A 16,626-nucleotide genomic window follows, 5' to 3' on the forward strand; every position below is an offset into this window, starting at 1 on the left:
TCCTTACTAGCACTCATGATGTTACTTAGTTGGGTCATGAAACGTCTGCAAGAAAACCACGAAATTCAGAGAGCACCCAGGACCCCTCAGTCCTCCTCCTCCTCCTCCTCCCTCCCTCCCTCCCTCTTTCTCAGTGTGTGTCTGTCCTTCTTTGACTGCTGCTCCTGCTGGGCCACATTTGGGCCGCCAGATGCAGAAGGAGGCGGCAGGGAGGCCCCCAGTAGGCAGAGGCTGCAGGTGGCACTGGTGGGCCTGCCATCCGGACTTGCTGGTGGCTCCGTTCTTTCCCTGCCAGGATGGCAGAGGCCAACCCTGCCAGATTTTCCTCTTTTGCACCCAGACCTCCCTCCCTCCCTCCCTCCAGCCCCTCCCCACCCAGTCAGGAGGCAAATTCCTCCAGCCATGTCCCACGTGTGGAAGAGACACGGAGAAGCAGCTAGGAAAAGTCACCACGGATCTTCCAGCTGGGAGGAGGATTTTCTTAGCATAGTACTAAAATGGAGTCCAAAAGTGCAGGCGCACACACCGGTTACTTTTTAAACGTTTGAATTGTGGGTCTTAATTAGCAAACAATTGCAATTAGGAAGGCAGCTGGGGACCCCCTTTCTGCAACCCGCTGTCTGCCTCAGAGATGGTCCTGGGTGCAAATGCCGGCGTCTTGAGGTGCTGTGTGGGAATCTTGGGCATCCGGCACCTTCTCGCCCTTCTTGTGGCCTCTCAGATCGTGAGGTCTAGCCCCTTGGAGAGTGAAGTGCCTTGGACAGCCCTGAGGGTGTGTGTGTGTGTGTGGAGGGGGGGGGGGGCTGATGCTGTGGCTGTTTCCTCCCCCTACAGAGGCTGGCATCAGGGGAAGGAAGCGCTGAAGTGTAAGAAGCTGGCAGTGGGAGAGCCCGGGGTCCAACGCCCAGGGCGGCCTGGGAGGGGGGCACTGGGGGGTTCCACGGGGGCACCCCTGCCTCGAACCTCTCCCCCGGGACGGGACAGCTCTCCGTGTTCCGGAGCTTAAATGGGCCAGCCTGGCGATTTAAGTCGGAGTTAAGTCGAGGGAACCCGCGAGAGGGTCCCCTCCTGCCGCCCCCCACGCTTGCCGGTGGGGTCCCCCCCGTTTCTGGCAGCGGAGCCCCGTCCCTCTCGGAGCGCGGCGCTTGAGCGGCGCGTTTTTGGAGGATCGCGCGCTGCCTGCAGCTGGGAAGCCGTGGAGCGCAGGGGGGGCTCGCTAGGGGGCGTCAGCCGCCGCTCGGCCGCGGGATTCCTTTCGGGGAAGCCCGGGCGGAGAGACGGGGAGGGCCGCCGGCCTTGCGGGGAGCTTGGTGGCCCTCCTGGGTCGCCCCTTCCAGGAGGCTTCGGAGCCCAGCAGCCCGCCTGCCCGCCGCTCGGCTCCGTCCCGACCCGACCCAGCCGGGCGTCTGCCTGAGAACGAGAGGGCGGCCCGTCCCGTCCAACCCAGTCCGGGCTTCGCAGCTGCCGGTCCGCCGTCCCGGGCCAGAGGCGGTCCGGGCAGCCTCGGCTGGGCCTCCGCGCCGCAGCCGAAGCGCCTGAGCTGGGGGCTCTCTCCTCGGGGCGACCCTTTCTGCCCCCCCAGCCCCTTCGCCCCGGAGCTTGGCTCCCGAGGAAGCCGGGCGACCCTTGGCGGACCCTCCCTCCGTCCCTCCCCACCTCTGTGCTGAGCGTGGCGGCTGATGTTCCCGAGGAGCAGACCTCAGGCCTCGCCCCTCGGACCCCCGGCCTGCAGGCGACGGGACAGCAGCCCTCTGTGCATGGGCAGAGGCTGCCTCCCCTCCCCTCCCCTCCCCTCCAAGGTTGTAAGTCGAACTCTGTTCTGGAGCAGGGGAACGGTGGCCGGGCCCAGATCGGTCAGCCCACCGTCCTAAGGACCCCCACCCCTCCTCCGCGATCTTGGCAGCTTGGCTCCTGCCGCTTTTCTGCAGAGGCGAAGACCCGAGGGGGGGGGGCGCCCGCTCTGCTCCGTCGGACCTGCCCCTCCTCTGGCTCGCTTGTTCGAAGGCGGCCTGGGCAGCCGTGCCCCCGACCCCCCCGACACCCCCGAGCCTGGCTCTGGGGCTCGGCCGTCTTGCGAAGCAGCCCTTGTTAGTGCCGGGGCCATTCGAACCGGGGGGGGGGCCTCTTATTTGACTCAACAGAACTTGAAAGGCAGGGCGGCGTCCAGGAAACTAGCAGTTTGCACACAGGTTCCCACCCCCCCCCGGTCTCCTCTCCTCCCCCCCCGTCTGTGTAATTCCCACATTTACAGCTTGGAAGGTTCCCCTCGGGAGCCCCTGCTCGCTGGTGGGTGGGTGGGTCGGTCTGCCTTCCCCGCAGGAGCGCAGGGCTCCCTTCCTATATTCAGACCCCCCCCCCACCCCGAGCCCTCCTCCCTTCCCCGACGGGAGCCGGATGCCGGCAAAGTCGGCGCGCCCCGCCTGACCTCCACCTTGGCGCGTGCTCCCCGCTGCTGGAGCCGGAGGGGAGAGGCCGGGGAGAGGCGGGGGAGGGGGCTCCGGCCCGGCTCTGCACGTGGAAGTTCATCAAAAGTAAGCAAAGGCTCTTTTTTTTTCCGCCCGGCCCCTCGGAGGAGGAGGAGGAGAGGGAGGCCGGCAGGGCAGGCCGTCAGCCCAGAGGCTCGCCTTGGCAGGCGGCAGCCCCCCCAGCCCGCCCGGCTGCTCGGAGGTGCTACTTAGTTGGACGGGGCGCCCCTCCCTGCGAACCAGGATCCTCCTCTCCCCCCCCCCCCCGACCGTTTGCGGTGGCAGGGGCTGTGCACGCGGGAGGCCAGATGTTGCCTGGGCCCTCGCAGGGGATGGAGGCCCAGGCGGTGCGCAAGCTGGTCCTCCCCAGAGACAGCTGGTGGCCCTAAGCAGCCCTCGCCCGCCCTGGTCGATCCAGGGATGGCATGCAAGGGACGGCACTGGCCCTGGGGACCAGTTGGGTGCCCTGATCTAGAACCTGCTACATAAGCTTTGTCAGGGTCCTTGGTGCTCGCTGAGCTTGGTGGTTTCCTTGCAGACGACCATTCTGATGCTGTTACCCAGTTGGGTCATGCAAGGTCTGCAAGAAAACAGCCAAATTCAGAGAGCACCAAGGATTCCACAGTCCTTTTTCCCCTCCTCCTCCTCCTCCTCCTCCTCCCTCCTCCTCCTCCTCCCCCTCTTCTTCCCCCCCTGCTAATCCTCCTCAAATCCCATTCCCTTGGAGCACTGATGCTGTTACCTGGTTGGGTCATGAAACGTCTGCAAGAAAAGAGCCAAATTCAGAGAGCACCAAGGATTCCACAGTCCTTTTTTTCCTCCTCCTCCTCCAATCCCATTCCTTTGGAGCACTGATGCTGTTACCCGGTTGGGTCATGAAACGTCTGCAAGAAAACAGCCAAATTCAGAGAGCACCAAGGATTCCACAGTCCGTTTCTTCTTCCTCCTCCTCCTCCCCTCCTCTTCTGATACATGTGACCATAGAAAGAATAACAGAACAGAATAACAGAGTTGGAAGGGACCCTGGAGGTCCTCCATGCCAACCTTCCCAAGCAGGAGACCCTCCACCATTTCAGACAAAAGGTTGTCCAATTTCTTCTTAAAAGCCTCCAAAACTTCTGGAGGCAAGTTGTTCCACTGGCTAATTTTTCTCACCTTGCTTTCCCCCTCTGGGCCTTGATGGGCTGGGGTGATCCTGTAGGAGTTGGGGGCCATCAAACAGCTTCTCCACGATGAGCAGGAAACCTCTTCCTCCTTAAACCCAATCCCCCCTCTCTCTCCTGTCTGCATTTCAGGTGTTCTCAAAAATATTCAACCACGAAGCTCTGGAAAGTTACCTGCCCAAAATTCAGCTGGTGATCCAAGACACCCTGAGAGTCTGGGGCAGGAACCCTGAGCCCATCAACGTCTACCACGAAGCCCAGAAGCTCACGTTCCACATGGCCATTCGGGTCCTTCTGGGATTCCAGATCCCAGATGAGGACCTCAGCCAGATGTTTGAAGTCTACCAGCAATTTGTGGAGAATGTCTTCTCCTTACCTGTGGACCTGCCCTTCAGTGGCTACCGTAAGGTAAGTCACGGCTGCATCAGGGAGGGGCAGAAACCTAGATGCTGTGCCTGGGTGGTGGACCATCTCATGGTGTTGTCAAAAAGAAGGGAGGGCAGGGCGAGTCTCTCCCTGCCCCAAAAACCCACAGGACAGGGGGCACACGCCTGGTGGAAGGTAGCATCCTTGAAGCATCTTCTGATGGATCCAAGTTGGAGGAAATTGGGTGGGGTATTTTGGTTCTTGTAGTTTAGATCAGAGGTCCTCAACCTTGGCAACTTGAAGACTTGTGGACTTGTGGAGCTTGGCTGGCTGAGGAATTCTGGGAGTTGAAGTCCACAAGTCTTCAAGTTGGCCAAGGTTGGAGACCCCTGGTTTAGATGCTTTAGGGCAGGGGGTGCCCAACCTTGGTGGCTTTAAGACTTATGGACTTCAACTCCCAGAATTCTGGGAGTCCAAGTCCACAAGTCTTCAAACTGCCAAGGTTGAACACATGTTGGGTGGGGAATTCCGGGAGCTGAAGTCTTAAAAGTGGCCAAGATTGGACACACACACAAACACCCACCCACACCCGTTTGAGAAGGTTCAAACATATGACCTATTTCTAGCTCTTTCCCCACCGGATGTGGCTGGGGATTCTGGGACACCCAGTCTCAACCTAACTGGAGGGCAGGGGGGGCAGGAGGAGACGGGGACTGCCTGGGGACTGACGTGGTCCTGGACGTCCTTTTCGCAGGGGATTCGTGCCAGGGAGATTTTGCAGAAAGGCTTAGAAAAAGCCATCCGGGAAAAGCTGCAGAATTCCCAAGGGAAGGACTACCTGGACGCCCTGGACCTGCTGATAGAGAGCGGAAAAGAACACGGGAAGGAGCTCACCATGCAGGAGCTGAAGGTAGGAGCCCCTGACCCAGACAGGTAGCAGGCGCCACTTCCGTCTGTGGCCACCGGGGGTGCTAGACTCCCCCTTTCCGCTCAAGGTTGTGTCTGGCTGCATCTCAGCCAATCAGAATAGAGCTGGTAGGGGCCTTGGAGGTCTTCTAGTCCAGCCCCCTGCTCAAGCAGGAGACCCTATAGAATTTCAGACAGGCGGCTGTCTTAAAAACCTCCAGTGATGGAGCACCCACAACTTCTGGTGGCAAGCCGTTCCACCGATTAATGGTCCTCACTGTTAGGAAGGTTCTCCTTAATTCCAGCTTGCTTTTCTCCTGGATTAGTTTCCAACCCTCGTTTCTTGTCCTGCCTTCTGACGCTTTGGAGAACAGGTTGGACCCCCTCCTCTTCTTTGGGGCAGCCCCTCAAATACTGGAATGATGGAGGGTGGGGAAACGAAAGAGCAGGGGCCTTCAAAGTTGGCCCTTTGATGACTTGTGGACTTCAACTCCCAGAATTCTGGGAGTTGAAGTCCACAAGTCATCAAAGGGCCAACTTTGAAGGCCCCTGATTAGACTTTAAGAGGAGTGGACTTCAACTCCCAGAATTCCTCAGTCAGCATGCCTGGCTGAGAAATTCTGGAAGTTGAAATCCACAAATCATCAAAGGGCCAAGTTTGAAGACCCCTGGACTTCAACTCCCAGAATTCCTCAGCCTGGCACGCTGGCTGAGGAATTCTGGGAGTTGAAGTCCACAAGTCATCAAAGTCATCAAAAGTCATCAAAGTCATCAAAAAATATTTATTTAATTTGATTTTAGAATAGATATTTATTGTGATTTTTATTATCGCCTGTTCACCGCCCTGAGTCCCGTAAGGGAGATAGGGCGGTATACAAATCTAAATAAACATAAACATAAACAAAGGGCCAACTTGGAAGACCCCTGATATAGACTTTAAGAGGAGTGGACTTCAACTCCCAGAATTCCTCAGCCAGCGTGCCTGGCTGAGGAATTCTGGGAGTTGAAGTCCACAAGTCATCAAAGGGCCAGGTTTGAAGACTCCTGATATAGACTTTAAGAGGAGTGGACTTCAACTCCCAGAATTCCTCAGCCAGCGTGCCTGCCTGAAGAATTCTGGGAGTTGAAGTCCACAAGTCATGAAAGGGCCAAGTTGGAAGACCCCTGCAACAGAGGGTGGGAGGATTGTCGGGCGCAAATAATCCCAGCTAAAATGAAGCTGTAAACATCTCAGTGTAACCTCCGTAGGATCACGGAGGGAAGCTCAGACCAGCGTAGCTTCAGCGGCCAGGCCCACTTAAGTTGCAAGAAAGATGGCCGGTGGCATCTCGTGAACGTTGCCCTTTGGAAGCTCAGCTGGTCAGCCCCGGCTGACGCAGCCTCTCTTTGCCCTTAGGATGGCACCCTGGAGCTGATCTTCGCCGCCTATGCCACCACAGCCAGCGCCAGCACCTCTCTGATCATGCAGCTGCTGAAGCATCCGGTGGTGCTGGAGAAGCTTCGCGAAGAGCTGAGGAACACGGGCCTCCTGCACAACGGCTGCCTCTGCGAGGGGGCGCTTCAGCTGGAGACCGTCCACAGCCTCCACTACCTGGACTGCGTCATCAAGGAGGTCCTCCGGCTTTTCACCCCCATTTCGGGGGGATACCGGACGGTGCTGCAGACCTTCGAGCTGGATGTGAGTAAGGGGACCTTTTGCCCGAAGCCCCCTCCCTTGGGGGAAGACGCTCCTAGGCTAGGGTTTCTCCACCGTGGCCGCTCCAACAGGGGTGTACTCCAACTCCCAGAATTCCTCAGCCGGCAAAGAATTCTGGGAGTTGAAGTCCATCCCTCTTAAAGCGGCGAAGGTTGAGAAACGCTGTTCTAGGTCTACATCAACTGGGGGGAAAGTCTCCAGTAGGGAAGGGGGGGCAGCCCACGATCCCCCTAAAGCCCCTTGAAATTGCATAATAATAATAATAATAATAATAATAATAATAATAATAATAATAATAATAATAATAATAATAATAATAATAATAATAATAATAATAATAATAATAGTAATAGTAGTAATAATAATAATAATAATAGTAGTAGTAGTAGTAGTAATAATAATAATAATAATAATAATAATAATAATAATAAAGTTGGATGGGACCTTGGAGGTCATCTAGTCCAACCCCCTGCTCAGGCAGGAAACCCTATACCATTTCAGACAAATGGCTGTCCAGTCTCTTCTTAAAAACCTCCAGCGTTGGAGCATTCACCACTTCTGGAGGCAAGGAGTTCCACTGGTTAATTGTTCTCACTGTCAGGAAATTTCTGCTTAATTCTAGGTTGCTTCTCTCCTTGGTCAGTTTCCATCCGTTGCTTCTTGTCCTGCCTTCAGGCACTTTGGAGAATGGCTTGACTCCCTCTTCTTTGGGGCAGCCCCTGAGATACTGGAAGACTGCTATCATGTCCCCCCTCGTCCTTCTCTTCATTAAACCAGACAGACCCAATTCCAGCAGCCGTTCCTTATATGTTTTAGCCTCCAGTCCCCTGATCATCTTTGTTGCTCTTCTCTGCACTCTTTCTGGAGTCTCAGCATCTTTTTTACATCGTGGTGACCAAAACTGGATGCCGTATTCCAAGTGTGGCCTTACCAAGGCCTTGTAAAGTGGTATTAACCCTTCACCTGATCTTGATTCTATCCCTCTGTTTCAGTATTGCTGAAACTGGGTGCGAAAGGACCAATACTCTGGGGAAAAAGATTTCTTTCCGAGAAATAATAGGAGCAGGGGGTCTCTGGCAGCCAACAATTTTGGCCCATTTGTGAGGGTCTTGGAGAGTTTGGCGTTTGGAGAGACGGGCGTGATTTGTCTTCTAAAGGGCTCCCTCTTTTGGCCCACCGCCCACCCAAAGCTTTGGCAACTCTAGAAGCCAGCAGAAGGTCTGAAGGCCAAACTATTGAACCTGTCCCCCCCCCACAAAAGTGGCGGTGTGGGTTACAACACCTGTGTCAGGTGCAAGACGTCAGGAACCAGGATAGGGATCAAAAGCACTGCGGGTTTATTTCATGCTGCGTAGACACGAGAATCTGAAGTGCTAACGGTCAAGGCGAATTGGTGCCAAATAAGACGCAACGGACTTCAAGGGGGGCTGGACAGGTCACTTATGGGGGCGCAGAGACTCCAGACTGATGGTGTGTTTGACCCCCCACACTCAGCCTGGTCATCTCCTACAGCAGGGCTCTCCAAACTTGGCGGCTTTAAGACTTGTGGACTACAACTCCCAGAATTCCTCAGCCAGCCAAGCTGGCTGAGGAATTCTGGGAGTTGAAGTCCACAAGTCTTAAAGTGGCCAAGGTTGAGGTCCTGGCTGAGGAATTCTGGGAGTTGAAGTCCACAAGTCTTAAAGTGGCCAAGGTGGAGGTGCTGGCTGAGGAATTCTGGGAGTTGAAGTCCACAAGTCTTAAAGTTATGAAGGTTAAAGACCCCTACTCTATATAACAATGAAAATGATCCACTGAACGGAAGCGGAGATGAATTGCTCGAAAATGATCTTTTAAACACCATCTGTAAACATACAGGACACCGATGTTCTTACGAGTTCCCTTTGTTGTGGGAAGAGCCCTTTTTATTTTGGGCCCAAGGGCGGCGGTCTCTCCTCTTGAAGACCCTCCCCAAAGACAAACCTTGGAGGTGGGCTTAGGGGGTGGGCTCTTCTGAAAGGCTGAGTTCTCGGAGGCATCGCATCTGGAGGCTGCAGGTGCACCGTTGTGGAAGCCAACGCTCCAGATTTGGAGAAGAGAAAGGAGGGTGAGAGCCAGATGTTGGGATGACATCTGGATGACTCACGATGGAATTTCCAAGGAGCAGAACAAATTTCACGGCTTGGCTGTTCCAGTCTGCAGAGCTCCTCCAGGATCGAGGGCTGGCTTGGTTCCCTTCTGAATGGGGCCAGCAGATGGGAGATAGAGAGGGGTGGATGCCTTCTTCTTGACAAGGCAGAACACCTTGTACATATACAGTGAGCAAAACCACTCCCTTCCAGCACTGATGTTGTTATCTAGTTGGGTAATGAAATGTCTGCAAGAAAACAACTAAGTTCAGAGAGGATGAAGGAACCCACCGTCTTTTCTTCCTCCTCCTCCTCCTCCTCCTCCTCCTCCTCCACCACCACCACCACCACCACCACCACAAACCCTCCTCCCTTCTAGCACCAATGATGTTATCTAGTTGGGTAATGAAACGTCTGCAAGAAGACAACTAAGTCCAGAGAGGACCAAGTCCTCCTCCTCCTCCTCAAACTTGACTCCTTTCTAGCACTGATGAGGTTACCTAGTTGGGTCATGAAACGTCTGAAAGAACACCAAGCTCAGAGAGCACCAAGGACCCCACAATCCTCCTCCTCCTCGACCTCCTCCTCTACCTTCTCCTCTCCCTTGATGATGTTACCTAGTTGGGTCATGAAACGTCTGATGGTATGTGCGAGTGGGATATCTCGATTTTTCTAGCACTTGGGTTCACACCAAAGAGACTTACAGTAGAATACCTCTGGTGCCTCTTGAGGGTCTCTTCGTCTCTCTGTGTCCCTCTGACAATCTGTCTCCTTTGTCTCCAGGGCTTCCAAATCCCCAAAGGATGGAGCATCATGTACAGCATCCGAGACACGCACGACACGGCTCCCGTCTTCAAAGACGTGGACGCGTTTGACCCCGACCGCTTTGGGCGGGACCGCAGCGAAGACAAAGACGGCCGGTTCCACTACCTGCCCTTCGGCGGAGGGGTACGGACCTGTCTGGGCAAACACCTGGCCAAGCTCTTCCTCAAGGTGCTCGCCATTGAGTTGGCCAGCACGAGCCGTTTTGAACTGGCCACCAGGACTTTCCCCCAGGTGACCCTGGTGCCCGTGGTCCACCCGGTCGACGGACTGAAGGTCAAATTTTTTGGACTCGACTCAAATCAGAACGAAATCTTGACAGAGAGAGAGGCCATGTTGGGGGCCACCGTGTAGGCCCAAGGCTTCTCTGGGCTGGCCAGGTTGAAGAGACCCGAACGGAGGGTGGAGAGAGGACGGCTCAACCCACCCCGGATGACGGAGAAGGGCCAACCTTGGTGGACACATCCGGCAAAGCCTTCTCCAGGGAATATGCCAAAAACTGCGGGGGTGTTTTACTGGTGTGTGTGTCTGTGTGTGTGTGTGTGAGCAGCCCGTTTCTCCTAGATGGCTTCTGTATGGTTTTGTTTGGACACCCGCGAGACATGAGTTGTGTTGACCGTACTCAGCGTATGTATGTGTGTATATACCAGTGGTTCTCAACCTTTTTAATGCTGCGACCCCAACCGGTCGTAAGTCGAGGACTAAACCGGTCGTAAGTCGAAGACTAAACCGGTCGTAAGTCGAGGACTACCCAACCGGTCATAAGTCGAGGACTTTCCCTTCATGGGAGCATCGCGCATGCGTGGTTCCGCCCCCTGCGCCGGCCGAGGCGTAGCTGGCAAGCGGCAGAGACGGAGCAGGCCGACCACCAGCTGGCCCAGCCCAAGGGAGGTAAGGCACCCGCCGGAAAAGGGGAAAAAAATGGTGGATAAAAAAAATGGCGGACAAAAAAAATGGCGGACAGCCTTGCTTGGCGACCCCCGTGAAATGGTCGATCGACCCCAAATGGGGTCCCGACCCACAGGTTGAGAACCACTGGTATATACACTTACTTTCCAGAGTGAATCCGGCAAGGTCATCCCACACTACTCGGGAACTCTTTCTGTCTTTGCTGTCCCAAGTGGCCACGGGGGCTTGGGGTGGGAGGACCCCTCCCCCCTGCAGCCAGGATAGGGATAACAACCCCCCCAGGAGGAAGATGGCCCACTTTTTGGGCAGGGCAAAAGAGGCAGCCAGGGGTCACCGGGCGAAGCTTTGAGATGGGCCCTGGAATCTGCCCAGGCGCCGTAGTTTCTCGTCCTTCTGAAGCCGCCCAAAGGCGAGTTTTTCTCTAGCCTGGTTAGAAAAAGGAAGGCTGGAGAATTAGGCTGTGGGTCCCGAGCTTCCCAGCCTGAGAAAGCTCTTGGGGGGGGGGGGTCTTCTCGGTGGCCCCCAGTTCCAGAGCCAGCCCCATCTTCCGGAGGAGACCATGCCTGGACTATGATCAGAGAAGCTCATTTGAGGCCGTCAGTTGCTGCTTTCTTGCTTTCCTTGTGTCCCTGCAAGCCCCCCCTGCCCCCCCCCCCCAGTGCCCTCTGAGCCAGGCCTCTGGCTTCCTTGCCACCTGGGAGCCATCTTGGGGTCTTCTCCATCCCAAGGCCGGAAGCGGTTCCTTTGCCACAGGTGGCTCCAGAAGATACTTGACGAGGGCATTTTATATCTAGCTATCTCTGAGTAAGTCCTTGCCAGTCTCCGAGCTTGGTTGTTTTCTTGCAGACGTTTCACTACCAAACTGGGTAACACCATCAGTGCTGGAAGGGAGCACTCGTGAGCAAACCCCACCCTTTACTAGCACTGATGATGTTTCCTAGTTTGGGTAATGAATGCCAGAAAACAGCCAAGTTCAGAGAGCACCAAGGACCCCACGGTCCTCCTCCTCCTCCTCCTCCTCCTCCCCCTTCTAGCACTGCTGATGTTCCCTAGTTGGGTCATGAAACATCTGCAAGAAAACAACCAAGTTCAGAGAGCACCCAGGACCCCACAGTCGTTGTCGTTGTCGTTGTCGTTGTCGTCGTCATCCTCCTCCTCCTCCTCCTCCTCCTCCTCCTCCTCCTCCTCCTCCTCCTCCTTTCTGCAAACTCCACTCCCTTTCAGCACTGATGATGTTCCCTAGTTGGGTCATGAAACGTCTGCAAGAAAACAACCAAACTCAGAGAGCACCAAGGACCCCACAATCCTCCTCTTCCTCTTCCTCCTCTTCCTCTTCCTCCTCTTCCTCTTCCTCCTCTTCCTCTTCCTCCTCTTCCTCTTCCTCTTCCTCTTCATCTTCTTCCTCCTCCTCCTCCCCCCCCAAATCCCACTCCTCTCTAATACTGATGATGTTGCTTAGTTAGCTCATGAAACGTCTGCAAGAAAACAACCGAGGATTCCTCATTTCAACGCTGAGCTACAAATATTCTCCTTTATCGGTATCTCTATCCATATACATGCGTGCATTTTATTTAGTCCAGGATAATTCCTGTTTGATTGACTGCTCCTAACTAATATAACTTGACTAAAAAAAAAAATCGAAATATTAAAATGTTACTGCAGTGGATTTGCAGAATGAAGCACTTTCGAGACTCAGAATATGTGTTTGTCTTGTGTTTCTTTTGATTTCTGGGCGATATTATTTTATACAACAAAAGTGGTGGGCTTGTTTTGTCTTGAGTTTATAAACTATAAGTATTATTTTTGTTATTAAGTCAGAATCGATATTTCGTATAATAATGTGGCTGTCTTAAATGTGTATTATTTAGTAAAATATGAATGATCCCACTGCTTTGCTTTTTATTTTTTATTTTTTTATGGCGATCTTCTCCGTCACAAAAATTAAGGGGGTTAGCGTGGAGTCACCTGGGAAGCGCTTTTGCGCAATTCCCTACAGCACGAAACCTTGTGCAGGATTGATGCCGTGCCACTTCCCATCAGCTGTGTTGTTCTTGATATTGAAATAAATAAGCACCTGTCGTGTGGGGATATATTTTGGTGCTGTGTGCAAATGTGTGTCTGTCTTGTGTCCTGTGGCTTTTGACGTGTCTGTAATATGGGGGTCAGCCCACCCTGACTGACCCTAACCCTTTCTGGCCTCTCCCTTGACGTGGAAAAGTCTCTGTCCAGGTGCCGTCTGTGGGGTTCTCACGCGGCCCAGGATGCCTTCCGGGCTGGATCTGCTCCTGTGATGGGAGGGGGGGCAAGAAAGTGGTATGTGTTGTGTGATCTTTTTTTAAAAAAAATTAAAATAATCCGTGTGGCTATTTTATAGATTTCCACCACCACCACCACCACCATCATCTTAATAATAATAAAAAATGAATTTAACCCCTTTGTGTCCTTGGTTCTTGGATCTGTACTGCCGCCATGTTGAAGGGGACCCTTGGACTGCAAGGACATCCCATCTGCCCATCCTAAAGGAAGTCCACCCTGACTGACCTTTGGAAGGACAGATGCTGAAGGTGAAGCTCAATTGCTTCGGCCGCCAAATGGGAAGACAGGACTCTTTGGAAAAAAACCCTGGAGTTCGGAAAGGTGGAAGGCCAAAGGGGAAGGGGGCGGTGCAGGAGGAGGAGTGGGCCAGACAGGGCCATTGATGCACCAGACATGAATTTGGGCAAACTCTGGGAGAGAATGGAAGACGTGCTGTGATCCATGGGGTTGCAAAGAGTCAGACACAACTTAGCGATTGGACAACGGCAACAACGGCTGCCAAATCCTATGGGTGGGAACTTTGCCTTCTGATGGGGTTGGGTGGGTGGGTGGGAGGGCTACAGGGGGAGATCCAAACCTGAATGAAAGGAGGAGGGATCTCCTGAGCATTGCCCGAGTTCCTCCAGACAAGGTTGGAGAGCCAGGGGTCTGGGTGGCCTGGGCAGGGGTTGGACTAGAGGACCTCTGGAGCCCCTTCCGGCCCAGTGGTTCTATGTTGCTCAGAGATCTCTAAAATGCATCAAACTGCTGCCTTCCATAGCAAGACTAAAGCAGTTTGTTTTTGACATCCTGCTGTATAACTTTACAAAGATGTTTAGGGGGCTGGAGGCTAAAAATATACGAAGGAGGGTGGCATAGCACAGAAGCGCTGCTTGAGCAGGGTCCGTAAGATTATCTGGGACACCACACACCCTCTCCACGACCTGTTTTCCTTGTTCCCTTCTGGGGGGGAGGAGGGGGCTCCGTGGTATCCGAAGCAGAACATCCAGATTCAGCCAGAGTTTCATTCCGTACAGCATTAACCTTGTGAACTCTCAAGCTTCCTCCTTCCGTTATATTTCAAGATGGACAATATTTAATATTTATTTGCTACGTATATGTAGGGATGTGGGTCTATGCATATGTTGTTCATAGTATGTTTAGGTGTGTGTCATGTATGTGTTTCACTTTGAGAGCGGGCAACTAAATTTCATTTTTGATGTGTGCCGTTGTGCCCACAGTAAAAAAATGACAATAAAGGTTATCTTATATCTTATCTTATCTTATCTTATCTTATCTTATCTTATCTTATCTTATCTTATCTTATCTTACAGTATCTTATGAAAAGAAGGAACAGGGGGTGTTGGGATCACAGTCCCCCAATATCTCAGGGGTTGCCACTCCCTCCAGACACTGTGGGCGCTCCATCTCTGGAGGTTTTTAAAAAGAGACTGAACAACCGTTTGTCTGGACAGGGTCTCCTGCTTCAGCAGGGGGCTGGACTAGAAGACCTCCAAGGTCCCTTCCAACTCTGTTATTCTGATTGATTTCCTTCCTTCCGACTTGCTGAGGTGCAACCAGACACAACTTCTTCTGATTTGTATTCCTCCCCACTCGGAGCAGAACCGAAGGCCCAGGAAGAGCAGAAATAAAGCCCCCCCCTCGGGGTTCCAGCAGGAGGGGTGGGTGTCTTTAGGGCGTCTTTAGGGCGACGCTACCCACTAGGCGCTGCTGCTCTGGTGCTCGGCGGCCCTTTCGCGGGACCCGGTCACTCCGCAGCCCCCAACTCTGGCCCTCCCTCCCTGCCTCTCCCACCCCCGCCCCGCCTGGCTTTCCCAGGGACCGGGGTGGGGGACAAGAGAAGCCCGGCGCCCGCGGGCGTCCCCTCGGAGAGCTGCTGAGAAGGGCCGTGCCCAGAGCCCGGGACCCCGCCGGGGAGACCCGCACCTGCCGGCGCCTCCCCGCAGTTCCTGCCCAGCAGCCGCAGAGCGTCCCGGGGGAGCGCTGGTGCTCCGGGCCCGCTTCGCTTGCGCGCCTCTGCCCCGCGCCAGGCGACCCAGAGGATCGCCCTTCCCTTCTCCCTTCTCCCTTCTCCCTTCTTCCTTCTCTTCCCCTTCCCTTCCCTTCCCTTCCTCTCCTCTCACCTCCTCCTTTCCTTTCCTTTCCTTTCCTTTCCTTTCCTTCCGTTCTCTCCTTTTCTCCTTCTTCTCTTTCCTTTCCTTTCCCTTCCTTTCTCTTCCCTTCCCTTCTCTCCCTTTCTCCTCCTTCTCCTTCTCTCTTTTCCTTCCCTTCCCTTCCCTTCCCTTCTCTCCTTCTCCTTCTCCTTTCCTTTCCTTCTCTCCTTTTCTCCTTCTTCTCTTTCCTTTCCCTTCCCTTCTCTTCCCTTCTCTCCTTTTCTCTTCCTCCTTCTCCTTTCCTTTCCTTCTCTCCTTTTCTCCTTCTTCTCTTTCCTTTCCTTTCCCTTCCCTTCTCTTCCCTTCTCTCCTTTTCTCTTCCTCCTTCTCCTTCTCTCTTCTCCTTCCCTTCCCTTCCCTTCTCTCCTTCTCCTTCTCCTTCTCCTTTCCTTTCCTTTCCTTTCCTTTCCTTCGTTCCTTCCTTCCTTCCTTCCTTCCTTCCTTCCTTCCTTCCTTCCTTCCTTCCTTCCTTCCTTCCTTCCTTCCTTCCTTCCTTCCTTCCTTCCTTCCTTCCCTCCCCTCCCCTTCCCTTCCCTTCCCTTCCCTTCCCTTCTCTCCGTTTCTCCTTTCCTTTCCTTTCGTCCTGGGCTGCCCTCGAGCGGCCGGACAGCGACCGCGACCGCCGCTTCTCTCTGCTTTCCTCCCGAGCGGGCGGTGGCGCGTCCCTCCGTCCTGGAAAAGCCGCCTTCGCCGCGCCAGGAGAACCGGAGGCCGGCCAGTCGGCCGACCCTCCTTTCCCGCGACGTGTTGGACCCCGCCAGGCTCAGGGCAGAGGCAAAAAAAGTCCACACGGCGGCCCCGACGGGGCGATCAGAGCTCGTTGCTCAGGTGCGCAGGTTTCACTGCCCCTCCGTGGCCCCCACCCACCCTGCAGGCCTACCCTGCCAGGTTGTTGTTGTTGGAGGATAGGGACAGACAGGTGTACTTCCTTCAGCCCTGAGAAAACTCTGGCTAAGAAGGAATAATATTTTCAACCCAACGGACTGAAAATGTAAATTCCCCAGATCTTGGAAGGAAGGAAGGAAGGAAGGAAGGAAGGAAGGAAGGAAGGAAGGAAGGAAGGAAGGAAGGAAGGAAGGAATATGAGAAGGAAGGAAGGAAGATGAGAAGGAAGGAAGGAAGACGAGAAGAAAGGAAGGAAGAAAGGAAGAAAGATGAGAAGGAAGGAAGATGAGAAGGAAGTAAGGAAGACAACAAGGAAGGAAGGAAGGAAGGAAGATGAGAAAGAAGGAAGGAAGATGAGAAGGAAGAAAGGAAGGAAGAAAGATGAGAAGGAAGGAAGATGAGAAAGAAGGAAGGAAGATGAGAAGGAAGGAAGGAAGGAAGGAAGGAAGACGAGAAGGAAGGAAGGAAGGAAGGAAGGAAGGAAGGAAGGAAGGAAGGAAAGAAGATGAGAAGGAAGGAAGGAAGGAAGGAAGGAAGGAAGGAAGGAAGGAAGGAAGGAAGGAAGGAAGGAATGTCCTCCAACTCGGCCACTTTAAGACTTGTGGACTTCAACTCCCAGAATCCCCCAGCCAGCAAAGTCCACAAGTCTTCAAGTGGCCAAGTTTGAAGACCCCTGTCTCAAAGTCACCAAGGTTGAGACAGGCCGGTCTAGACTCCCGTTGACCAAAGTTGCTGCTTTTCATTTTCACCACTTTGGATTTGCAGGAGAAGCGGATGAAATATATATTTTAAAACTGGTATAAAGTTTTTGGTTGGATCGAACAAAGTTCATTCAAT

General features: G+C 53.9%; 1 protein-coding gene across 1 annotated transcript in view; it reads left to right on the forward strand.

The window, feature by feature from the left end:
* LOC107297447 (cytochrome P450 26B1) overlaps positions 1–9,880 on the forward strand; it is a gene marked incomplete at its 5' end in the record, with an annotated part of 16,981 nt that extends 7,101 nt beyond the window's left edge. The window contains 4 exons of the mRNA XM_029286317.1: positions 3,761–4,036; positions 4,749–4,904; positions 6,297–6,578; positions 9,488–9,880. Of these exons, the coding sequence (XP_029142150.1) occupies positions 3,761–4,036; positions 4,749–4,904; positions 6,297–6,578; positions 9,488–9,880 (1,107 nt within the window). The remainder of the gene's footprint in view (positions 1–3,760; positions 4,037–4,748; positions 4,905–6,296; positions 6,579–9,487) is intronic.
* Positions 9,881–16,626: the final 6,746 nt, after the last annotated feature.

This window comes from Protobothrops mucrosquamatus, unplaced genomic scaffold (assembly GCF_001527695.2).
Source record: "Protobothrops mucrosquamatus isolate PMUCROS unplaced genomic scaffold, P.Mucros_1.0 scaffold3313, whole genome shotgun sequence".
In the NCBI taxonomy this organism is placed as follows: domain Eukaryota; kingdom Metazoa; phylum Chordata; class Lepidosauria; order Squamata; family Viperidae; genus Protobothrops; species Protobothrops mucrosquamatus.